The 25,449-nt window shown below is 51.2% G+C and overlaps 1 protein-coding gene across 3 annotated transcripts in view; it reads left to right on the top strand.

The window, feature by feature from the left end:
- Positions 1–661: 661 nt before the first annotated feature.
- ITGA11 (integrin subunit alpha 11) overlaps positions 662–25,449 on the top strand; it is a 129,154-nt gene continuing 104,366 nt past the window's right edge. For all 3 annotated transcript variants that reach the window (XM_034939013.3, XM_063596749.1, XM_063596750.1), the window contains exon 1: positions 662–1,128. In XM_034939013.3, the coding sequence (XP_034794904.2) occupies positions 681–1,128 (448 nt within the window). In that variant the 5' untranslated portion in view covers positions 662–680. The remainder of the gene's footprint in view (positions 1,129–25,449) is intronic.

The following is a 25,449-nucleotide window of genomic DNA, read 5'->3' as shown; positions in this document are numbered from 1 at the left end:
TGATGTTTTCAGTCTGCACAGGAGAGAAAAGTTAAATGATCACACCAATTGATGCCTTGCTTCTCCACTAAGCACAATGAAGAGAAATGAGGGAGAGCAGGCTGGGGAATATCAGCATGTGTCTGGGACCCGACCTGGTGGGGACGGGAAGAGGGGGTGAAGGAAGCCTTTCCTGAGAAAGTGGGGGAAGGGCGCTCTGCTGTGGCTTTCCCTGCATCCTGGCCTTCCTACCCTCTGCCTCGGCTTCCTCCATTGCTGGAAAAGCCAGCCTCCACAAGCGCGGTGGAGGTCCAGGGCCTGGATTTAAAGCTCTTGAGATAAATGTGCATTGAATTTAACTATCACTGATTAGAAGAGGGAAAGAAGGTGGCAGGGTTACAAAGAAGAGCTTCACGTTAGGTTAAGAGGGGGTGCACGGTGTCCCTGGGTGCTTTGGAATGCCTCAGGTGTGGAGGCTCGGGGAGTGGCAGTGGAGGCGAATCTGCATGTATTCCAGGGTCAGAAGAAACACTGTAGCCTCTACAATTCAAGCCGCGGGGTGCAGGGAGACACGGGGATGTCTTAGAATGGACCTTTGAGGGACATCCACTCACTTGGCCAAGGGAGACCTGCGTTCCAGCAGGTGTTCCTGAGCCAGCTTGGGTACCCTCTGAGTTTTGTGAATCTCTTTTCACTGGGAAATGGGAATAAAAACCACTTTTCCTGAACAGAATCTGACTGAGGCGGTGCGGTGCTACACTGGTGAGGGGGTTCCCAGGAGCGGTTCTCTGGAGTTTTCTCCAGAGGCTGACGTGGGGTTGGCGGAGAAGGAGCGCTGCAGAGGCGCGTCGAGGCAGCGCGCCGCCTGCCCAGGTGGCAGAGCGGCCGAGGCTGGCCCAGAGCCCGAGCCGGAGTGGTGTCCGGCGCCCCTCCCCGCCGCTCGAGCCCTCCCACTTCCTCTGAATGAGCCGCAGCTGTCAGGGAGCCCGGCGCCCCGCGCAGTGCAGGCTGCAGGCGCCGCGCCGAGGAGGCTGCCGCTCTGGCTTGCCGCCCCCCGCCGCCGCTGCACACCGGACCCCACCGCCGTGCTGCGGGCCATGGACCTGCCTAGGGGCCTGGTGGTGGCCTGGGCGCTCAGCCTGTGGCCAGGTAGGTGCCCACCCTCTGCCTCCCCTTGCCTCTCGGAGTCCCTCCCTGGGCCCTCAGGGCTTGGATCCAGCGGCCAGGATCGGGACGCGACGCTCCTCCCAGGGTCAGACCTTGGCTGCTCTTGGGGACGTGGGTTCCCCAGGGACTGGCCCCAGTCTAGCGGTTCAGTCAAGTTTCGCAAAAGAGGGAGGTGCGAAGGCTATTGAAAGCCGGGACTCTTTGGTGTGTTTGGGAAGAGTTGAAGAGGCTTGAGTTGAAAAGCGCCCAGATCTGGTGGCCCTCATGGGCGCCTTAGGTGCCTCCAAGACCCACGCCGGGGTTCCCGCACGGCTGCCAGGGGCACTCGGGTGTCCCGGGAGCGCCGAGGGCGCACGGCCCCGGCTGGGGAAGGGAATCAGCGCCAAGAGAGTGTGCCCCGGCTGCCCTCCTGCCTGGCTCCGGGGAAGCATCTCAAAGTTTGGAGAGCCGGGCGCGGCGGCCCCGGAGGGCTGAAGGGTGGGGGTGAGGGCTGCCCAGAGTGCCTCCGGCCAAAGACAGAGCAAAGCCCCGGGGCGATGGCCGGTAGGTGGAGGCTAGCTCTCGTCTGCCCGGCCAGCAGCGGCGGGACACAGTCGCGCAGCGCAGGACCCCCGAAACGTTACCTGACACCCGGGGTAGGGACCCGGCATTGCCTCCCAACCCGCGCTCGGAATTATGCAATTATTCAATAATCTGGGGAAAGCCGCCATCGCCTAGACGCGCGCCGCCGCCTAATGCACTCCAGGTGTCGGGGCGCGGCAGGAACCTCCGGCCCGAGGGGCGCGCGGCTGGGAGCGGGAAGCCAGCCCTGAGCTCTCCGCCCTAGGGTACCCTGGCCCCGGCCGTCCCACACCGGGCTCCCCGGCTCCACCCTCCACGCGGGGCGGCCGCCAGTGATGCTGTTCTGCGGAAGACGGCCAAGTGCTCCGGCAAGGGCCAGCGCCTCGGTTACTGGCCGGGTGTGGGCGCTCAACCTTGCCTCCCCTTCTGCGTGGGCTCCAGGCCTGAGCTGGGGCCAGTAGTGGGGGTCAGATGCGGTGGTAGTGGGAGAGGTGCCCTCAGGGAGCTCAGGTGGAGACCCCCATCCCACAGCCGCTTGCCCCAGTCCCCGGGTACCACGCGAAGCAAGTCCACCCTCCTGTCGGCCTACAGAGGAGCTTCTCAGAGGGCCCATGGTTGAAAGGGCCTCTGGCTAGTGGAATCCTAGAGTCACAGTTTAAAACAATCATTGATGCATTGAGTTGTGGGGGCTCGGAAGGGAGAGCAGGGGAAGAACTGCCACCAGGCCAATATGCAACTAGAAGCCAGCTGCGGGAGGAGGCCAAGCCCATTTAGGTGTGTTTAGACAGGAGGGGAGAATCTTCTCCAGGAACTGTCCTCATATCACTAGGAGATCCAGCCACAAGAAAAGAGACGCACTCCTGTGTGACTCCAGATAGGTGGCTCCATCAGAACCTTGGGAAGGAGTGGCTGCCTTAGGGGCTAGGGACAGCCTGGACCTCAGGAAGCTAAGAGCAATGGCTTTGGAATCAGACCTGGCTTCCACTTCTGGCTCTGCACCCTGCTAGCTGTTCAGTCTTGGACTGGTTATGCGACCTTTCCAACAGGTTTCCTTATGTGAAGAATGGAGACACAAATTCCGTGTCCTGTAAAGTTGTCAGGATGCACTAAGGCACTGTAAGAAAGGCCCTTAACACAGGGCTGGGTGCACAGTAGGCTTTAATCAATGGTTGTTAATGTTGTTGCTACCTAAGGAGGAGGGGGCAGAGAATGACATTAAAGGACCTCTGAAGACACAGGATTTGTGACTCAGAGCTCCGCTTATATGGCGAAAACCACTCCTGAGTTATGTCTGGTCAGTTGCATTCTTGAAATATGGGATTCGTTAAACATATCAATCAATGTTGGAACAATGACATCTGCTTGCAAGGAGCTGGGGGTGGGGCCCTAGCATGTGTGCAATCTGGGTCCTGCCTGTAACTGAGAATAAGCCAAGGCCAGGGAAAGCTAAACAGAGGCACCAGGGAGTGAATGGCTTGGGGAAACCAAGGGCTGGGTGTTCAAACAAGAGAAGTTCAATTTCAGCCAGATAAGCAAGGAAGGCTTCCTGGAGGAGGAGATATCATTTGAACTGGCCCTGAAAAAGTGTGTAGAGTGTGCATGGGCCTTAAAGTGGGAATGTTCATATTTTGGAGTATTATTTTCTGAGACTAGTTAAAGAAGATGATGAATATTTTAAAACCACTCTGGTCAGTGTGGACTTTGAAGACTAGAAGGGTCTCAGGGATCATAGGGTTCACTCCTCAGGCTCCAGGACAGGACTGATGTTGATACCTCATCCATGCAACACATGAATTCAATGTGAGGATTACCAGGAAGCTTGTCTACTGGTGATGGCAGTTTGGCTGGGCAGGGAACCTGTCAGAGGCCAAGTTGAGGGTGAGACCTCAGAGCATCTACTCTCCCAGAGCTCCAGCTGCAGGCTGGACAGCGTGATGGGGTAGACAAAACTATCAGGAGAGCCTAAAAAAAAAGTAATCAAGTCCAAAGCGAGAGGAGATCCATTGACCAGAGCTTTACAGTCATAACCTATCTGTAGGAAGGGTGATGATTCTTAGAAGCGTAATCTTTGCTGAGCACCTGTTATCTGCCAGGCCCCATAAAGACACAAAGTGAGATCAGACACAGTATAAGGGTGGAGGCCCTGGAGTTTCACTGCCTGGGATTGGCCTAGCCCCTGCCGGTTAGGGATCTGTGCCCTTGGCAAGTTACTCCATGGCTCTGTGCCTCAGTTTACTCACCTATAAAGTGGGGGTAATAATAGAACTTAGAGTTATCACAAAGATTAATGCTTAGAAAGTGCCAGGCATGTATTAAGCACTCAAGGAGGTTGTCTTCTCCAACATCATCAGCAGCAGCAGTAGTACTCAAGATATTGACTATTCAGGATCTAAGGACACAGAGATATAACTTTCAAACTCAAGTTCTCAAGAGAAGTTTAGAGGAAGTACATTGAAGAATCAGAGGAGACATACATGCCAGGGCCCCAAATGAGTGAAGACTTTCCTAGTCCCTCCCGCAAAGCCCTGGCCCAAACTCTTGATCATAATAAGAACTCAGGGTTGTTGTTTTGTTTGTTTGTTTACCATCGGGGCTGTCTTGAAGTCAGTATGCTCTTGATGTGGGTGTATTGTGGTGTGGAAAAGGAGAAGGCCCATACCATGCAACATGGCCCTTGTGGGTGGGGGTCCTATCCAACAGAAAGCAACCTGCGGAAAAGCACAGCGCTAGACACCACAGGTGTACAAAGGCTCCAGAGGTCCAAGACTTGCTCCCAGCCTCTCCTTCCCAGTGGAGAGCAGGGAAGAAGGGAAAGTTTGTCACTTTGCCACCCCATTGCCCACTTGGACAGCCAAGCCCCTCAGCTGCCATTAGCTGAGGAGCTTCTGGATCTTTCCATATCACAAGCAGACCCTGGAGTCTCACTCTTTTTCTGCTTACTCACCATGCCCCCATCTCTACCCCATAGTGGACCCCCAGAGAGGGGATGTCTATCTCCATGCTCTTCCCACCATTCCCAGCCCATCCACACAGGGCTGTGAGCCCTGGAAGAACTCAGACAGTATCTTACCTCTCAACCTTGCCCCCTCTGAACCTCTTTTTCCACCCTCCTGTAGTGGGGAGCTCTTCCTTCTTTAACAGCAGGGACCTTCCCTTCCATTCTCCCTCCCTTCCACCAACACCCCCAGCTCCTATCACTTAGGATAAAAATATGTTCTAAGCTGAGCTGGCTTTGCTCTTGCTATGTAGAAGGGAATTTGGGGAATTTTAAAAGCCCCTGTTTCTTCTCCACAATGCCTGACTTTGGGTGTTATTGTCTCACCATGGGCTTCCAGAGCTTACTTTGGCAGTCAAAGTTGAACATTGTTCTAGGATCCATCATAACCCTCCCCAGGCAGTGATGGGCTCTGGCTGACTCAGGGAAGGTCAGCTACAAAATGAGCCTTAAAAATCCTCTAATATGGTTCAAAAATGGTATCTCTGCTGATCCTCATCACTGAAGTCCCCTTCCAGGCCCACCCACTCCCCACCAACTGTATGTAGGGTACCACCAAGGATTCATAGCCATTTGGAACTTTTCCCTAAGCAGCTGTGAGCTCCAAAGACACCCACACATCTTCAGCATGGAGTGCTTTCTATAGGAGCTGTGGTCCAAGGGCGACCCTCCACAACCCCATCATGCAGATCCTAACTGTGTGAATTCTTTGTCAAATGCCCATTAAGTTTGTTACCACTGACAGGAGAAGGAGAGGAGGAGACTGGTGCCGGTCATCTTGTAAATCTAAAATAAGTGAGCTGCAAAAAAATTCCATGGAGAGTTTTCATACTATATACTTCAGATCTGAGTCACACGACGTGTGAAATCCCACCTGGAGGAAAAAGTCAGTGAGGCCAAACCCCCTCCCTGCTGTCTCTCACTTCCTCCTTCACTGAAGCACTCACCAAGCAGCAGAAATAATCGGCACGTGCATGGGCTTAGGACCTAGACTGCCCGGATGCAAATCCTTTCTACCTGGGTGACTCTGGGATAAGCCCCCAGGCCTCAGTTTTCTCAACTGTAAAATGGGCAAAATAACAACTTCATAGGACAACAATCAGGTTAAATGGTCCATATGTAATTCATTTGTGTCAAGTGCTGAGAACAGTGTCTGGCACCCAATAAGCCCTCAGCTAACAGAAGCATTATTACTCTTCCCATCATTTAATATTTGATTGATGTCAGGCACTGTGTCAAGCACTTTCTCACATCTCAATAAGGCCTTGCTACAGTTGCACAAAGTCACTACTACAATTCTGCCATTTCCAGGTTACACATAGGAAGTTAAATGGCTCATCCAAGGTCATGTCGATAGAGTAAGAGGCATTGTTGGGATTTGTCTGACCCCCAGGCCACTGCCTTTTTTTTTTTTGAGACAGTCTTGCTCTGTCGCCCAGGCTGGAGTGCAGTGGCATGATCTCGGCTCATTGCAACCTCCACCTCCCAGGTTCAAGTGATTCTTCTGCCTCAACTTCCTTAGTAGCTGGGATTACAGGCCTGGGCTACCATACCCAGCTAATTTTTGTATTTTTAGGAGAGATGGGTTTTCGCCATGTTGACCAGGCTGGTCTTGAACTCCCAACCTCAGGTGATCTGCCTGCTTTGGCCTCCCAAAGTGCTGGGATTACAAGGGCCACTGCTTTTAATCCATGCACCATACTCTCTTCAGGAAATAGAACTTGAGGGCACAGAAAGACAGTAAGTTGTCCTTGTTAAAGGAGGTGTCTTCAACAGCTGAGGAATGGAGGAATTGGGGAATTGTTGGGGAATTGAGATCAGTATGCAAAGAGCTACCCCCACAGGGGCACCAGCTTCTAGGCCCAGCTAGACAGTGACTCCTCCAACAAGATGCTGACTCGGTAGAAGTGGTCCTCCTATGATGCTTTATTATGTGAGAACGTCTCTCCCTCTCCCCACCCAGCTCAGGGCCCACCAGGCTCTGCCACCTGCCCCCAGGTGCCCAATGCTCTGGAACACTGACTTCCCAGGGGCTGTCATTCCAGCCCATTCTCAGGGTCAAGGTTTGGCGATCTTCTCCTGTCTGCCCCGCCTGCTCCCAGTCCGCTAATCAGAACCTGCTCTGAGCATCAGGCCCAATGAGTTAACTCATGCTGAACCGCACTAATAAGTGATGACAACATGATGTGTTCTACCCAAAGGGATTTCCATTTCAACTGGCTGTGCCTTGAGCCCAAGGAATAAAGGGCTAATGGTGGGATGTCAGGCACCAGGGCCAGCCAGCAGATGAAATAGGAAGGAAGACCTACCTGGTGTAGTCCAACCACTTAGCGCCCTGCCCCATCACTGGTCAGATACCCCCTACCCCAGCCCTTGTTGCGATGGGCAGCCTCGTTCTATAACATAGAAGAACCCAGCTTGTGGCTTGGGTGATGCAGCTCTAAAGCGGGCAGAGGTTTTTCCACGTGGCATGTGGGGTGAATTAGGCAAGTTGCTATAGCAATGCACTCCGGGCTTCCAAACAGGATGACACAGAGAAGGGGTTCCTGCCTGCGCAGCTGGGGCTGACAGCTTTCTTCCCCCAGCAGCATCACTCAGCTGGGCCAGACAACCAGAAATCCTGACCCTGCGGATTTTCAGGGCCCGTTTCTTCCCTGAAGATCAGAGGACTGGGCCTCAGGAAGGCCATGGAAAAATTGTGAAATGGGCAAGTGGGCATAGCTCTAGAGAGTCTGCAAAGAGCACTCCCAATATTCCTTCTGTCGGTCAGGCCAGGCCAGGTGAGGCCAGAGTTCCTGCTGAGACAGGTGTGTCCATTAGCTGGATGGAGAAACTGAAGCCCTTGCCCCACCTCCTCCAGGCAGAAGGGTACAAAGCAGTCTCCATTCCCTCTCCATCTCCTAGAATTGCTCTCTCCCTGGCACTCATAGCCCCTGCGTCCAGAGATTGGTGGCCATAATAAAGTCCCATCAATAGTTTGTAGACAGGGTTCTCTGAGTTTATTCAAACCACATATGACACATGCAGGACCAGTTACTTAATCTGAAGGACCCAGTGCAAAATGAAAACGTGAGACCCCTTGTTTTAAAATTACTAAGAATTTCTAGATGGCCACAGCGGGGCATTCACCAAGTGCAGGGCCTTTCTGAACGTGAAGCCCTCATTCACTGTACAGGCCAAGCGCTCATCAAACCGGCCCTGCTCACATGGCTCTCCCCGTGGGCCTGTTGTTTGGCAAGGAAGACACCATGATCCCACTTTACAGATGAAAAAAACCAAGTGGCCTGTCCATTTCACCAGCATGTGCTGAGCACCCACTAAGCCCCAGGCACCTCCAAGTTCTGGGAATTCCAAATTAGATAAAGCGCGGTCTCTGCCTCAAGAAACATGGAGAAGGCACCCCACAGATCCCACAGACTGCAGGGCTCATTCCAAACACTGATGTACACGGAGGGCAGGGGTGTCTGTGGAGCAGTTCTAAAGGCACACGCCAGAGCTGTGAGGTCATTTTTAAGCCATGGAATTAAGATACTTCTGTCTCCAGTTATTGCCTCGAGACTGCTTTGGGAACCTTTTTAGGGGATCTCTGCATCTTCAACATTGGGCTCTGGAGCTTCCACCTTGGCAGACTTGAGAAGCTGGGACTTAATATTCCTGGGCTTTTTGCAGCCCCAAGTATTTGTATTGGCATAGTCCTCCAGGGTCAGCACTTCTAAATAAGGGGTGACTCCTGTTCACCCACCCACATGGGCTTCGCATCTCATTCTGGCACGGAATTGCAGAGGGTCAGCACTAGGAGGGAAGGCAGGGACCAGCAGATCCAGTGGTCCTCCATCCTGGGTGAGGGTGAGAACGATGATGTAGAAGAAAGCTGTCGTGCAGACTCCACCCCAGAACACATCATCACTCTCCACATTGGGGCCCAGCAGGGACATTTTTTGAAGCTGTCCAATAATTCTAACGGGCATCCGAGATGGAGGATCACTGGTATAATGTAAACCCAGCCCCAGTCAAGCAAAAAAAAAAACAAACACTCTCCAGGGACGGAAAATGACTTGCCTAGGGCCACACAACACCAGTGGTAAAGCCAAGATTTAACCAGTTCTCCTGACTCTCAGTCCTTCTGGAACTGCCCAGCCTGCAGTGCCACAGGATTCACAGCTGGGTTGGGCTGGAGACACAGCTTGAGAGTTTGAGAAGCTGAGTGCAAGGTGGACTTTGCAGATTGGAGCTGGTAGGTGTGGAGTGATTCATTGGTGATACTCTCTGTGTCCCCTACAAGGCATAAGCTACTTGATCCCTGTGTGGCCCCAAGGGGGAGACCAGAAAAACCAAAGAGGAGCTATAGATAAATTGATTTGGCTGAGGATGCCAGTCAGAGCTGTCCACAGACAGATGCACCAGCACTGGGGCGGGGGGTTCTCTGAGTTTCTCAGAGGTGTTGGCAGGGGTTAGTCGAAGTCCATTAGGGTCATTCCGACCCTGTGATCTTGGGCTCTGCTGAAGTTGAAGTGAGGGTTCAGGTGAAGGAAGCACCTGACTCAGGATGGGACACCGACAACGCCAAGCCCAGCTGGGTGAGGAAGGAATACTCCATCAACAAGAAGGAGGAGGCCGGCCTGCGGGGTGGGACAAGCAGGGGGACACCTAGGACCTCCCTGAGGTCCCCAGCTCAGGTTTCATTGTCCCTCTTGCCCCCATTCATCCAGAGCTTTCTCCACAGCCGTCAAAGTGAGGCTCAAAAACAAACAGAGTTGTCTTACTTTCCTCCTTAAATCCTCAGTAGCTCTCTACTACCAGTGGGTTGAGTCCAGACTCTTTGACAGAGCCAACCAGACCAGGTAGGAATGGCCAGCCCTGGCCTGCATTCAGGACTCACCTCTAACAGAGCCATACGTTTGGGCACCTGCACACGCCAACAGCAGCCCCAATGAGACTGAGCTTCTTAGTTTCTTAAACACACTGAGCTGTCCCTGGCCTTCACTCCTGTTGTTGCCTATGTCTGATTCTACCCTCTGCCTCATTTCTCCTGGCTGCCCCCAACTTATTCTTCAGGTCTCTGCTTGCCACTTCCTCCTGAAAACCTCCCCTGACCTCCTCAATCAGTCAAGTGGGGCCCCACTTGTGTGATTCCAAGATGTCCTGTACTTCCCCCGCCATACAGTATTCCAGTTGCCTGGACATCTCCCCTACTGAAAACGGAGCACCAGGAGAACAGGGACCATATCTGTAATTAGCCACTGTATCCCCGGGTCTTGCACAGTGCCAGACATAGCAGGTGCTCAGTTAAGATGTGTTGAATGAACCAAAGAACTCTCTGTCCAGGTAAATGGAAAGCTATTTAAGGGCAGGGTAGATGTCTTCAATTTCTTTGCACATGCACTCCAGGAGGTAATAGCACAATAGCCTTTGTGAATCAGGCCCTGGGAGATGCTGTAGGGGATAAAAGATGGAAGAGATAACTCCTGCCTTTCAAGGAGCTTGTGGTTTAGCAGGAGAGAGATTTTTGGATAAATAACTACAATGCAAGGGAGGAAGTGATGACTGTAAGCCAGCTACAGATAAAGGACTCTGGGATTTGAGAGGTGGGAGAGAGATTATTTGTAAATGCAAGAAGGACTGGGTCTGGCAGCAAGAGGGTTAGGGAGAGAGTTCACCTGGGTAAACTGCCTGAGGTTTGGTGGGCAGGATGCCGGAGTGTGTGCTGTGAGGAATGGCAAGAACAGAACAGTGGGCTGAGGCCTCTGAGAGGAAACCGAAAGCCAACTAAGGCATTTGGATTTAGCAGATGGGAGCCATGGAAGGTTTTTGAGGGAGAGCAGTGACATGTTCTATCTGTGCTTGGAGGAACTTCCTCAGGTGGGAGGGGGAGGCTGGATACAGCAGGGCTACGATGGGGAGCAGGTAGAATGATAAGATGGCTACTGCAGCGACCCAGCAAGGGGACACCAGAGTGAAATGAGGTGGTGAGATGCAAAAGGAGTGAACCCAGGGGGATAGAATTTAACAGGGCCTGGTCACCAGAGAAGGAAAGGTGTCTGGGAGACCAAGGACGGTGTCACCAACCTGAAGAGAGGCATGAGAGGATGAGAGGTTTGACAGGGGAAGTTGAGTCAGGCCTGAACGTTGACTTTGCAGTGCTCGTGGGCAGGTGGAGGTGGCCCTCAGGCAGTGGAGAATGTTGCTTGGGAGCGTGCAAGTGAGTAGTCGGACTTGGAGTGGTTTGACTGGGAGCTTTCACACAGACGTGCCTCAGTGGTGCAGGCCTGAGTGAGAGGGAGTGCCCCACGGCACACAGCCTCTATCCCTCCACCCCTTTTCAGGCCCGGAAGCAGTGACTCATGCCCCAAACTTAAAGAGAATTCAAATTCTGACTTTAAAAGCCTTTTAGAACAGAAGAAACCAACCAGAGGGCCAGGCCAGACCACAAGCCAAACATCAGCTGTGGAATGTGCTTGCTGCTGATGGTGAAGCCAGCCAGGGGCAAAGGCACTGGCAGGCTTGCCAGCAGGCCCTACCATCGTCCTGAACATGTCCCAGTTGCCACCGAGAGTATCACCACTCTTAACTCTCTTTTAAAAAATTTTTAATAAACACATAATAATAATTGTACATATTTCTGGGCTACATAATGTCCTCTCTTTTCAGCGTAGATCTGTCTGCATTCTAGCCCATCTGAAACCCAGCCCCTCACCCCCACCCCCCACCCAGGCTGGCCCCACATCACCTTTGTGTGAAGGCTCTGATCTCCCATCTATCTTCCCCACTCTGCTCAGCCCAAAAGAGGAAGACCAGAAGGCAGGTTACATGAGGGGTCAGGGGACAGAAAAGCTCCCATGGCCTGTGGCCACAGCCCCCTCACTGGCCTCCTTGCATCTGCCCTTGTACCTTGAGGCTTTCCCACCCAGCAGCCAGAGGACTGCCACCAGAATGTAGGTCACATCATGTCATGTCCCTGCTCCGCTCCAAACCCTCCAGGGCTCCCCGCTTACTCTGAGTAAGAGGTCCCGTGTGATCTGTCTCCCCTGCATTTCTGACTTCATCCTCTGTGCCTTCCCCACTGGCTCACTCCGCTCCACCCCTGGGGCCTCCGGGCTGTTCTTCAAACACATCAGGCACCTTGGACTTTGCACTTGCTGTTTCTTCTGCTTCGAATGCTCTTCCCCAAGAACCTCTCTCACTTCCTGCAGGCCTTTACTCCAATATGCTTCTCCCATTGAGGCCTTGCCTCGGGCTCCTACCTAAAATTCAACCCCCCTGCATGCATTCACATGCATAAACTCCCCTCCTATCCCCCTTCCCTGCTTTAGTCTCTCTGAGGCTTTTAATATTATCTCACATTATTACCTGTTTTATTTATTCATGTTGTATATTGCCTGCTCCGATGGAATGTAATCCTGAGAGCAAAGATTTTTGTCTTTTGAGTTTACTTATGCATCCCAGGGCCCAGAACAGTGCTTGGGCAGAGTACACAAGTGATAAATAGTTCAAGAATGAATCAATCAATCAGTTAAAATCTCCCCACCAGCCTGTCACAGTTGCTAGAAATCCCATTTACTAATCAATCACTCCTTTTAGATAAGCCAGTCCTCCTTCTTACGACCCCAGGCTACTAGGTAGGTATACATTCAGTCCTGACTTTTCCCTGTCCACTTGTTATCAAAGGCTTTCTTTCCAGACAAGAAGAGGTTGGTGGCCATTGAGCATCGCTTACAAATGGGCAGAGCAAGGAAGGCTGCTGAAGGGAGGAAGGGCTCTGGAAGGGAGGGGAACCTTAGAAAGGAGTAAATTGGCTCACAGCAGGCAGTCCAGGTCAGCCCAGCTGGCCCCATGCTATTCATCACTATTTACTATGACTCTGAGATGACACAAGGAGACAGGGGAATAGCCTTGTTTTTACACAGTGAAAACCTAGTTATATAATGGGACTTCCTAGGAAACAAGGGGGCGGGGGGCATGCAGCAGAAATTTTAAATGCCTCATTTCCCACAAAAGGGTAGTGATTCAGACATCATCTATATGCCACAGAATGTGGCCATGTTGTTTAGCACCCGAGAAGGAGCTGGGAGTGCCCAGAAAAGATGGTGGGAGCTGAACATAGACCCCAGATTACAGTCCAATCCCTGGGAACCACCAAACCAGAATCTGTCCTGGTGGCTTGGGAGATGACATGAAACCCATTGCACAGGTGGAGAGACTGAGTCTGAGCCTAACAAAGTCCATATTAGGAGCCTGTTCCACTGACATAAGGTTTCAACACTGGTCTCGACACTCAATGGCAACAGTAATACTAGCTAACATAGAAGTTAAGTAACTTAGCCAAGATCACCCGGATGATAAAGTCACAGCCTGGCGTTTGAAGCCAGGCAGTCTGACTCCAGAAACTGCAATTCTGAGAGGTCAAGTGTCTTGCCCAAGGTCATACATCTGCTGCTAAACAAGAGAGCCAGAATCCAAACCTCTCAAGACTTCCATTCGATCTCTTCTAAAATAAATGTTTGGCCTTCATGTTTCTAAAAGCCCTTTAGGGGCTATGCTTCCATGCTGCCATGAACATTTCCTGAGCCAGAACCTCAATCCTGATTGTAAACCCAGATGTAACAGGAGAAAGAAGTTGACAACAGGGACTCTATTTCCAAACAATGGGTACACTCAGTGCGGGGTTGGCCCTTCCTCATCCACAGGTTCATGAAGGGTCCTGGGCCTCAGGGGCTCCCTGAGAGGCCTCAGCACCAAGGGTCTGCCTGGGAGGGCCCTTAACAGAGCCTGAACATCCCAAACAAATGGCCACCCTAGGCTTGCATCCCTCCAGTGATGGGGGCTCACCACTTTGCATGGTAGTCCTTCATTTTCTAGCAAAGGCAGATGGAGTCATGAGCCCTTGACTCCTTTAAGGACCTAAAAGTAGCAGGAGACATTTGAGATGGTTTTGCAACCATGAAAAATTGGCCTGTACTGAAAACCAAAAAGACCTCTGCATAACCCTCAGAGAACAAAAACACTTCCACTCCCCAAAGTCCGCCATCCCCACCAAGCCTAGACAATGGCATCTGGTGGATCTATGTTAAATTCCATGCAGCCAGAGAACTTTTCAGATGGGTGTGGGTATATCCACTGGAGGGCGGGCCCTGCAGGCTTAGAAGGGAAGGGCCCCCACAATTCCTTTTTTTAGTTTGCATTCAAAGAGCAGGGCAGACTGGCCCAGTAGTTCTCTGAGTCCTCTTCACCCTACTTCCTCTCGTCTGAGGGAAAGCCCTGCCACAAATTGCATATCCTGAGCCTTGTCTTGCTCTTATTTTGCTCAAACACTCTCTGGGCTGGGGCTCATCCCACATGCACAGGGCTCTTGATCCACACACCCATGACAAGCAGGAGACAAGCTTAGGAGTTGGAAAACCAAAACCAAACTGTCTGAGCTCTTTGAGATGGTTAGTATGCCAGGAAAGGGAGGGACTCACTGTGCAATTCAGCTCCAGTTGAAATGGCCTGAAGCCAGAATCAGTGTGGGCAGGGCCGCCACGTACAGCTGTACCGGCTGTGCACTACATGATTTACATCAACTACAGTGTAAACAGCATCCTCTGCAGTTGTGTAGTAAAGTGACCTCAGGAAGGGGGTGGGGGGGGCGGGTAAAGAAAGTGATAAAGGTGTACATAAATAGGCTTTTAAAAATCCTACACAGGGACTTAAAGCATCGAGTCCTGTGTGTGCCTTTCACAGATAAGGCAACTGAGGGCCATGTGAAGTAAGAAACTGGTCCAAAGTCGCAAAGCAATTTAGAAACCATACTGGCAATAGAACCAGGATTTCTGAAGCCAAATCCAGTACTCTAAGTTCCTTCCCTCCCTGAAGCTCTATCACTTTCCCCTTTAACCCCTTATTGGCAGGTTAGTGTCTTAGAAGCCTGAATACTTCTATTCATTTTTTCCGTCTCATTTAACAAATGTATATAGATCACCTATTGTGAGCTAGGCATTGTTCTAGATGCTAAGGATAAAGTGGGGAGACAGACACACTGATTCTGGCTCTTGGGATGGGATAGAAAGAATTCCTATCATTCTTATTTGTAGTATTTGCCAATTACCATGATGTAAATCCTCCGACCATGGTCGTTTTCAAGCTGCCAACATGACATCACTGAATGGGAAGAGTGCACACAATCAGCTCTTGTATGCAGACTCCAGCACACATTAGTCCCTTCCTTTGTGGAACTTAAACTCCAGTGGGAGAGGAGACAGTGTCCAAGTAGGCAAACAGCTCTTATAACCACCTGTAATTATTTTTAATTGTAAAATACATAAAGAAGATGTTGTGAGGGAGAAGAACAGATTCTCCATAGCAATGGATTCTCCTTTCTCAGAGGCCATGGCGTTAAAACTGGAGGTTGAGAAGGAGCCAGCTGAGCAAAGTTCTTGGGGAAGAATGTTCCAGAAAAAGGGGACTGCAAATGCAAAGATCTCAAAGTGGGAAACAGCTTGGTGTATCTGAGGAACAGAGAGGAAGACGGTGAAGCTGGAAGGTAGTAAGTGAGAAAGCAAATCCGCAGGGCCTGGTGGGCCCTGGGAAGGGTCTAGAATCTATTCTAAATGCAATGGAGGGACTCTTGGGGGCTTTAAGCAGAGCCAGGATCTAGTTCACACTGTTGAAAGATCACTGTGGCTGCTGCAAAGAGCATAGCTTGAAGCTGAGCAAAATTGGAAAGAGGGACCAGTTGGAAAACTCTAGTGCAAGTCCAAATACAAAATGAAGAGGATGGCTTAGTCCAAGTATGGCAGAAGAGACAGAGAGGAGTGGGCACATTGGAGAGGAATGGAGGGCTAGAACTTGCAGGATTTGCTGATGGGAAGTGAAGGAAAATCATAAGGAATGACTTCCAAGCTTCTGGCTTGAGCCATCTGGTGGGTGGTAATGCCATTTCCTGCAACGGGGACAAAACCATTTAAGAAGCGAAAACCTGGGTTCCTTTTTCAGCATGTGAAATGTGAGATGCTATGAGACATCCAAGTGAAATGTCCTATAAGCAGCCAGGAAATTGATTGTGGGGCTCAAAGGGCAGGCCTGGGCTGGGTGGGGTGAAATATGGGGTCCTCAGGAGCTCGGGCCATGTTGAGGCCAAGGCCCCACACACTCGCTCAGACAGAGCAAGACTCTGTCTCAAAAAAAAAAGAGGAGGTCCGTTTTGATCACTTTTCCTACACAGAGAAAATGATAAATGATGTAAGATGGAAAAATACACTAGTTTTCATAAAACTGTGACCCTTGTTTTTGTTTTTTACGGAGATGGGGTCTCCATATGTCACCCGGGTTGGAGTGCAGTGGTGCGATCTTGGCTTACTGCAACCTCTGCCTCCTGGGTTCAAGCAATTCTCCTACCTCAGCCTCCCGAGTAGGTGGGATTACAGATGGCTGCCACTAGGCCCAGCTAATTTTTTGTATTTTAGTAGAGACGGGGCTTCACCATGTTGCCCAGGCTGGTCTCGAACTCCTGAGCTCAGGCAATCTGCCTCCCAACGTGCTAGGATTATGGGTGTGAGCCACCGCACCCAGCCATGACCCTTGTTCTTGAAGAAGATGATCCATGTATTCTCTGAAGGCATGAGATGGCTGTCCAGGGCTCGGAGGAAAAACAATGTTAATTACAGTCAATCTCAATGTGCTGTTTGCTGCTTTAAAGTTTTAGGCCTGTTTTCCTTGAGCTTGACATCTGCTTAACCAGCCCATTGGCAAACTCCTGAGTTCTCAGAAAAAGATACAAAGGACGGCCGAGGCTCTCACCAGCCCTTGCTCGTTCTCTGTCTCCCTGTCTCCGGATGCTTCTGTGAGTCTCTGTTTCAGCCTACATGCCACCTGCCCTAGCCGACATTTGTTCTCCTCTGCAACCCCAGGGAAGGGACCCTCACTCCTCCACAGGCTGCCCAGCCCAAGATTGATTTTTTTTTTCTGATTTGGAGAATTCTTCCTCATATAGAGCTGCAAATGCTTTTGATGGCTGAGGGGAGGCTGTTGTGATAAGTCACTTGTTAACAAGCATTAGTTTATCTACCATAGAACAGGACATTGAGGGGATGGGACAGATAACAGGCAAGGCTTTTGATGAGATGACAAGACTGAAGTAGAAGAGAGGGAGGCAGGCCAGGGTCAGGGTGCTCCAAGGTTGCAGGCACCCAGTGTGTGTGATGAGGATGTGCCAGGGCCTGGCTGAAAGGGGAGGTGGAATTGACAGAGGACAGTGGGTGAATGGCAGGCTGCCCTGCATCCCTCTACTTAGGCCCTTCTTGGATGAATATCAAGTTCATCTGATAAGCTCACCCCTGGCGGCAGGCAGCACCTGCTTCACTCTTTCTGAGCATCCACATCAAGGCCAGCTGAATCTTCAAGACTCTCAGCTGAAACGGACCCTGGAAATCACCTAGTGATGGCTCCCAGCCCCTCATGACACACATGAGAGAGCTCTCTGCTTCCTGGTGTGTTCTTTTTCACATGCTTAACATTCGAGAGGGCATGTGAGCACATCCCTATCTAGGGCTCCTCCTCCCGGGGAAGGTGGACACTGTGGCTGCAGCTCCATGACACAGGCCTTGCCTCAAACCACTGGCGTGCTCAGAGCCGCTCCCTGCCGGAAGCAGCAGTGGGTGTGGACTGGGGATGTGCTGTTTCCCAAATGAGATAATCTCCCCCAGAGATTCCGCTAAGAAATGAGGGGTGTGCTCATACCATGGGGACAGATGATGCTTTTCCACAGAAGCCCCCCATGCTGCTGAAATCCTTCTCCTTTCCCTTCTGTGGCCAGTCTCTCTATCCAGCCTTCAAATGGACAGCACCCTCTATCCCTTGAACCCCTCCCCTTTCTCTAGACTCCATCAGAAGACACAATTTCTTCCTCCCATTATTCCTCCCCGTCTTCTCCAGTGAGCTGCGTTCTGACCTGCACAAAGGCTGGGGAAGCCAAGAGACACATCCAGAGATGAGGAAGGCCAGTGGCTGGCGGTGATATTATAGTTGGAGGAATAAGGAATAGGAGAGACTCCATAGCGCTTCCTTCAGAAAAAAGGCAGGGGGATAAGGCCCAGTTAGCAGAGAGACAAGCAGTCCACCCAGGGGTGGTAGAGAAGTAAGACGCTGACGAGTTGATCAGAGAAGCTAGAAAACAGGGGGGTCTTTTGCAAGAGTAAAGAGGAGGGATGCATCCCTCTCCTGGAAAGACCCAAGTTTGGTTAAGTTTTCTCTAGAGCACAGGAGGGTATCAGGGTGGTAAGAACTGGCTTGGCATCACCAGGCCGGCCCCAGTGGCAGCCTGCAACTGTAGCAGCAGGGCAGGCCCGGCTGGGTGCTAAGCCGTGGGGAGAGGGGTTACAGCTCACTTTCATGGGGGGCTTGAGGCTGAGGGACACTTGTTTGGACCCAAGTGCTAAAGGGGAAGGAGGGAATGACCTCAGTCCCAAAAGCCAATCTGATAGATACTTGCGGAGGCACTGGCCGTTGGCCTGCCCACGGGAGTGCCCCCGGTGCCAGTCTGCCTGCTCCTCCCCTCTGAGGGGAGATGGATTTGGAAATAAGTCCAGAGGAGGAGGAACGCACAGTCTCAGAACCTCAGTACTGGAAATGTTTTTAGACCACCTGGCCCTACTTCCTCATTTTCTAGAAGAGGAGACAGGTCCAGAGAGGGAAGGTATTTGTTTCAGGTCACATAGCCAGTCGAGAAACCAGGTCTTCTGATGTCCAAACTAGTTCTCACCACAGTGGTCTCAGCACTCAGGAGGGGCTGTTATACTCCCATGTCCCCTTTGCTGAGTCCTGGAACCAGCTGTCCTAAAGTCAGAAGTTCATCCTGTGGCCTTTGACCTTAGCGTTCTGCCCTCCAGCCCCGTCCCCCCAGGGACCATTCCTAGAAGACCTCAGGGAGACTGAGAAGCCTCTGTCATTCCAAGGCCACGGTCATGCCTCAAAGGAGCTGGTGCTCCCTGCCTGGTGTCCGCAAGTTTTCAATTAAGAGGGGGTCTGATGGCAGCCATGTTGCCCTCCTGCCCACTTGCCCTAAGTCTCCTCATCGAGGTTTCAGCAGCACAGTCCAGCTCTGGGGCTAGGCTGTGCTTTCTGTGGAAAGGTGACCACATCTCCTGGACCCCCACCAAGGCCTCTGTCTTTCTGACATCTGGGTGTGTCCACAAGCCCCAGCCAGGGCAGGAGGGCCCAGCCAAGTCTCCATGGTGCAGGCAAAGGGAGAGAGAGAGCTGGGCCCTGGACAATGCCAAACATTTGATGGTGATTTTCTTTCGTTCTTTCCTTGGCTTGGGAATGCAAAATATTATCGTTTTTGCCTGGAGATTTCCCTTCCTAAATGCACTTGGCTCCGGCCAACATTAAGATGAGTTTGCATTCCTCCACACTGCCTGGTTTCCAATTCTAAATTGTTTGCTGAGACTCAAGACAGATGCTAGAGTGCCGACAACTGGAAGTCAGCTGGCATCTGCCCAAGGGAACCTCACTGACTTGTGCCGTTTTGGGTCTTCGATGTTACAAAGCAGGAGCCTCTCATTTTACAGATGGGAAAGCTGAGGCCCAGAGAAGCATCGGGTCTCTCAATGGACATCCAGCCGAGTTAATGACAAAGCCGAGATTAGAACTCAGATCACCCCACCCCAGACCAAACTTCTCTTGGCTTCACTTCAGGCTCTGTTGACTTATAAACATGTCTGTTGCCTGCCCAGTGGGGCTGTAAGCTCTGAACACCATAAGTCATGTCTCAGCCAGCTTGGTGTCCTCACTTCTTACCATGGAACCTGGAGCTCCATAGACCCCAAATAGAGGTTTATTGAACTGAAGGGCCATAGAGGGGACTAACACAGAAGGAGTGGTGGTGAACATAGATAAGTATGAAGAGAGGCTGTTGACCTTGGACACATTTCTACCCCGCTCTGGGCCTTAGTCTTCTCACTTATAGCAACAAGCTTTTTAAAGTTGACAGAGCTGTGTTCCAGGAAACCCTAAGGTTTCAGTGAGGCATCTTAGGTCTGCTACTGAGGGTGGGAAATTCCTCCCTACCCCCTAGTCCTAACCCCAACATCCACTTCTTGTGTCTACTTTTCATGTATATATTTTGTTCAAAAAATGTGGGATTCACTGTAGATAAACAAAGTTTGGAGGCTAATAGATTATTTGATCTGGAAAATTCCTGCTTGTTCTTAAAGATAAAATCCTGGCTGGGTGCCAGTGGCTCACGTCTGTAATCCCAGCACTTTGGGAGGCCGAGGCAGGTAGATCACTTGAGGTCAGGAGTTCAAGACTAGCCTGGCCAATATGATGAAACCCTGTCTCTACTAAAAATACAAAAATTAGCCAGGCGTGGTAGCACATGCCTGTAGTCCCAGCTACTTGGAAGGCTGAGGCAGGAGAATTGCTTGAACCTGGGAGGCGGAGGTTGCAGTGAGCCGAGATTACACCATTGTACTGCAGTCTGGGCGACAGAACGAGACTCTGTCTCAAAAAAAAAAAAAAAAAAAGAATAAGTTCCCCCTCCCTAATAACATATTTGCTATACACCACCTTTGACCCAATGGTAGCTTGTCTAATGGGGAGTTCGTGTCATGTCCCCTAGCAACTGGAAAGAGAGAAAATGAGATGAAGGAGGCCTCATGCTCTGGAGGCTCCGTTCTGCACAGAGCTGCTCCAGAGCCCAGAATCCGTGTTGGGTGCCTGGCTGGCTGTGGGTCTGCGTCTGCCATTCCCTGAGTGATTCAGGACAACCCAGCCATCAGGCCCGGTGCATGGCTGAGGCAGGAAGAGGCCATGATTTACTTGTTAGGCCACACTTCTCCCTGACAGGGTAGGCCCGGGCCCAGCTCTGCCTAATGTTGGGACTTCCTGATGAGATCTTGAGTAGGAAATGATTGGGGTACTACCCCAGAAACCACGAGTCCCCGGAGATCCTCAGCTCCTCTTCTCCTTGTCTGTCCAATCACTCTGTGAAATTGTTCCTCCTCCTCCCTGATGGTCCATCACTTAAGAGCTAAGCTGCATTAATTATCAATTGCTATAATAATGTCCTGTAAAAAATAATCCCCCCAGATCTCAGTGGCACACAATAATAATTGTTTAGTTCACATATCTGGGGTCAGCTGAGGGTGGGGGAGTGAACTGGTCCAAGCTAAGCTCAACTGAGTGGCTCTGCTGGGCTCACTGGGCTTGCTTGTGAGTTTGGAAGTGCTGACCTCAGCTAGGTTGGGCTGGGGCAACTCAGCTGGGGCAGCTCTGCTCCGAATATCTCTCACTCTTTTCCTGGGGTCAGTGGACTAGCCATCTCACGTTGCTGCCAGAAGTGCCAGCAAGCAGAAATAGACAAGGCATCCTAAGGCCCAGGCTGGGAATTGGCACACATTATTTCTGCTCAGATGGCCTAGTCCAAAGTCAAGGTTGGGGGAAATATACTCTCCTCTTTTAGAGGCAGGAATTACAAAGTCCCATGGTAATGGGTGTGCATATAGAGAAGTGAAGAATTGAGACTAATGATGCAAGCTGGAGCAGGACCACTTGTTTTTGTATCCCAGCTCTGCCACCCACTAGATGTGTGACTTGGGACAAGTTACGGGATTGCTGTGCCTCCAGTTCCTCTCTTTTGCCACAGAGCGGCTTCCTCTGGCCATCGGCTCCCATCTGCTGCTTCATCCAGACTTTTAAGCCCCTGGGACTCTGGCTCTGTCCTTCTGGCATACCTGGTCTCCTGTGCTCTGCCTGTTGTGATCAGGGAGCCACCAATCAGTTCTGTAGTGAGCAGAGGGCATGGGCCCAGGATGGGTGAGTCTTGAAGAAGGAGTGTGTGGGAGGGGGATAAGCCTGGGTGAGGCCTCTCCAGGGTTGTTGTTGTTGATAATTTGTTGTTGTTGTTAGAGCTGAAATTTCTACTTTAACTCAACACATTTTTCTGAGCACCAGGCCTTATGGTGGGATAAAGGGATAAATAGAATCCAGTTCTCCTCACATTGCTCAGTCTTAGATGGGGAGAAGATTGTGTGGAATCAGCTCTGCTCAGTGTACATGTCTAATCCTATTACTTAAATATTCACTCCACACCCTCCACGTGGCAATGCAGGCAGAGTTGCTGCCCATGGGATGCTCACAGTCCACGGTGAGTTCCCTGTTGGCCATGCAGCTGCCCATGGGGGTGGAACCGCACACTGTCCACCTGCCTGGGGGCTTCCCAGGGTGAGGGCAGAGTTACTAGGTCTCCTATGAGAGCAGCAGGTCCCCAAGGGCAGTATCCCTGCTTCTCCCCAGAGTCAGAGGGCTCCCCAAGCTCTTCTGCAATGAAGGCCTTCTTCCCTCAACTAGCTAGAAGCTTCTCTGATTTAGGGACCACATCCCCTCACCCCTCCCTTGCTCTATCGCACTAGTGCCTACTACAGGAGCCTAGACTAGGGTCCTTGGGCCTCCAGCAATGCTCCCAAATCTAGCATTGCCTTCCTAGATGCCTCTTTGAAATGATGGCCTTGGGCAGAAGGGAAGGCTGGCTGGCAGCAGAGCAAGAACCCTCACATGTTCCCTGCTCGCCAGGGCAAAAGGGGCAGCAATGCAGAGGATACGAAACAGCCAGCCATCTGAAGCTCATTACTTCTTCACTTTCGAATGGGTTGTTTTTTCCCCCATAGCAGCAAGAGGTTCACTTTGCCATATCTTTTTGCTTAGGCCAGCTTATGGTCTTTTTTCCCTCCTCCTCTCCCTGTCTGTGATTTGCTTTTAGACGTGAAGATTCTTGGGGCCCAAGTAAAACTGGGAAGAGTGAGATAATACCAGAGATTCTTAGTGATAAACCCCGCCTCCCTCAGCCCATCCCAGCACCCTCCATCCAAGGAAAATGAGAGCTCTTGCTTACACAGGTGCATCTGCAACATGGAGCAGAGCCCAAAGAACCAGTGGAGGCCTGGGGCAGGGCTGCGGAGAGGCTTCTGGGAGGTGTTCACGCTTAGGTTCCACAGAGCGGCTTCCTCTGGCCGTCAGCTCCAACCTGGTGCTTCATCCAGACTTTCAAGGCCCTTGGGACTCTGGTCCCATCCTTCTGGTATACCAGCTCTGCTGTGTTCCCCTTGTTGTGATCAAGGAGTCACCAGTCAGTTCTGTATTGAGCAGGATCTTAGAGCATGTGACTGGGATAGATGAGTCTGAAGAAGAAGAGGTGTGTAGGAGGAGACAAGCCTGGCTGAGGCCACTCCAGGGAGGATTCAAGTGACTGATGACAGTAGGTGGTGGCTGAAAGGGCAGAGGAAGACTTGATGGTGATGGGCTGGATGGCACGGGACCCGTGAGGCCTCAAAGTCATCCCGGCCGCTTCCTAGCTGTATGACCTTGGCCAGTTGCTGACTTTCTTTGTGCCTCAGTTTTCTTATCTTTAAAATGAGAATGATAATATACTTACTCCAAAACATTGTTATAAGCATTACATACATTCAGACTAGAGCTTGGTACATAGTAAGAGCTTTGTGCATGTACACAATTATTTTTATTATTGTTATCTAAGTGGTAGGGGACTATCAGTACCTACCTAATCAGGTAGTACTGATAGGTAGAGTATCAGTACTACCTATCAGTATCTACTATTAGTACCTAAGTCAGGGAGCTAGGAGGTAAACTAAGGCAGGAGGAGCCAACAGGTACTGATTCTGAGAACAGATTCTCAGAAGGTGAGAAATCCGGTAGGCAAGTCTATCTGCATCTTTTGGGCACTGGGCAAAGATAAAAGCCATTCATGGATGTGGCCTTGAATAGCATATAACCTAAGAGCAAGGCAGAAGGGAAGGCAGCTGTTATGCAAGGCAGGGAGTGACAGAGCTATGAGCAGCCCATGCTGAGGGCCCCAGAGGAAGGACCACTTTGCAGCAGAGTTGTCATCAGAGGTGGGCCTTGAAAGTGTAGGACGAAGGGAAGAAAGGCCTTCCAGGCATGGTGAACAGCATGGGCAAAAGCACTGAGGCCAGCTCAGGGAACAGGGCATCTTGATCCAGTTCAATTCAACCAAGATGTATTGAGTACCTTTCCTGCACCAGGCAGTGCTAGAGGTTTGCTATTCCCTTTAGTCTTACCAACCACTTTTCCAGATAGATGTTTTTATTCCTGTTTTATAGATGAGTAAACTGAAAACCAGAAAGGGAGAGTAACTCCCCAGGGTCACCCACTTATGAATGAGTGCTAGAGCCAGGCTTCTAACCAAGTCCTCCCAGAACTGAAAGCCCATCCTCTCTTCATGTCTGGCCTGACTCTCAAGGAGCCTGGCAGGATGGCAGGAGGAGCCAGGCAATTCCTGACGCCTCCACCCAGGTAGGCTGTTCTCTTCTTTTCCCTGGCTCCACATTTGCACCAGGAAAGCCTGCCTAGCACCTTTGGGCCACTTCACCTATTCCTCCACATGGCCCTTCAAGGCCAGAATCACACCTCCAGAAGCTTCCTGAGCACCCAGCCCACAGGGTCCTTCTCTCTAACAACCATGGCGTCTGCTTGCAGGGCACACTTGCACTCCACGTGCTTCCTGTGAGCCACTCTCCCAAGATGATAGGACCCATCTCTCTTCTTGTCTTGCCCTCCACTTATCCCCTGTGCTAAGTGCTAGACCCAACAATGAGTAGCAAACAGACCCCATCCTGCCCTCATGGAGCCTGCGTCCTGATGCGGGAGACAGGAGTAATCAGACAGTCACATCCATGGAGTAGAATTACTAACTGTGAGAAGAAAAGGAGAGGTCACCAGTCACCCATTAGTAGGGCACAGGGGTGATGAGATCATTAAGCAAGATCTGATGTAATCAAGGTATCAGGGAAGCTTCCCAGGGGTGGCCAGGGGAGGATTTCCATTTATGCTGGGGTTTAAAGGTGATGGGAAGCTCATCAGAGAGGCTCAGGCAGAGGAAATGGCACATGCAGAGGCCATGAGGCGGAGGAAGCAACGTGCATCTGGAGGAGCAGAAAAGGGACCTAGAGGAAAACTCACAAGAGACAAGGCTAGGCAGAGGCTGAGGGGCCATGGGGCCACATGGAACATTTTGGACTTTCTCCCAAGATCCCTGGGAAGCTATATGGGAGGAGGAGGAGAGGCAGGGAAATGGAACAGCACAGCAGACGCTCCTTAAGCTGGAGCGAACTCTCCCCGCTGAGCTGTTGAATGGCCTTAGCCATACACTGGCCAGCAGCCCTCAGCACCTGGGACCAGGACTGCCCTACCTGGCCTCCACCTTAACCTGTAGGGAGTGGAGTGGCTTTGAGAACTGTGAGCCCCAAGTGATGCTCTGGCTTGATGCTATGGTTTCCGTCCCTTCTTGAGACTGACTGATGCTTTTTTTGAAAGACACACAAGATTCTGAGAAAGGGAGCAACAGTTGACGTAACTTTGGCCACGGCCCACAGGAGAGCAGCCCAGGAATTGTGGTTTTTTCCCCCTCTGTCATCAATATCAAGGGCAGAACAGTGGCAAGCTGCCCAACCAGGCTCCCAACATCTCTGCAATCAGCCTGTTCATTCCCATCAAAACAACTTTATTTTATCTTGTTGGTATTTGGAAGTCATCAATCTCTGAGAAAAGTACTTCTCCCAAACATGAAACCCATCTACCATAAAAGGAGGCGGCCAGAGATCTTGTCAGGAGCCGAGGTCAGAGAGATGGACTTGACTGACATCATTTTTAGGAAATCCACTCTGTGGTTGGTTCGGTTTGGTCAGAAGCAAACGCCAACTGGTCTCTGGAGACGAAACCAGCACTTTGTAATTTAA

Source organism: Pan paniscus, chromosome 16, assembly GCF_029289425.2.
Source record: "Pan paniscus chromosome 16, NHGRI_mPanPan1-v2.0_pri, whole genome shotgun sequence".
Classification (NCBI taxonomy): domain Eukaryota; kingdom Metazoa; phylum Chordata; class Mammalia; order Primates; family Hominidae; genus Pan; species Pan paniscus.
This window is presented reverse-complemented; position numbering and strand designations above follow the sequence as displayed.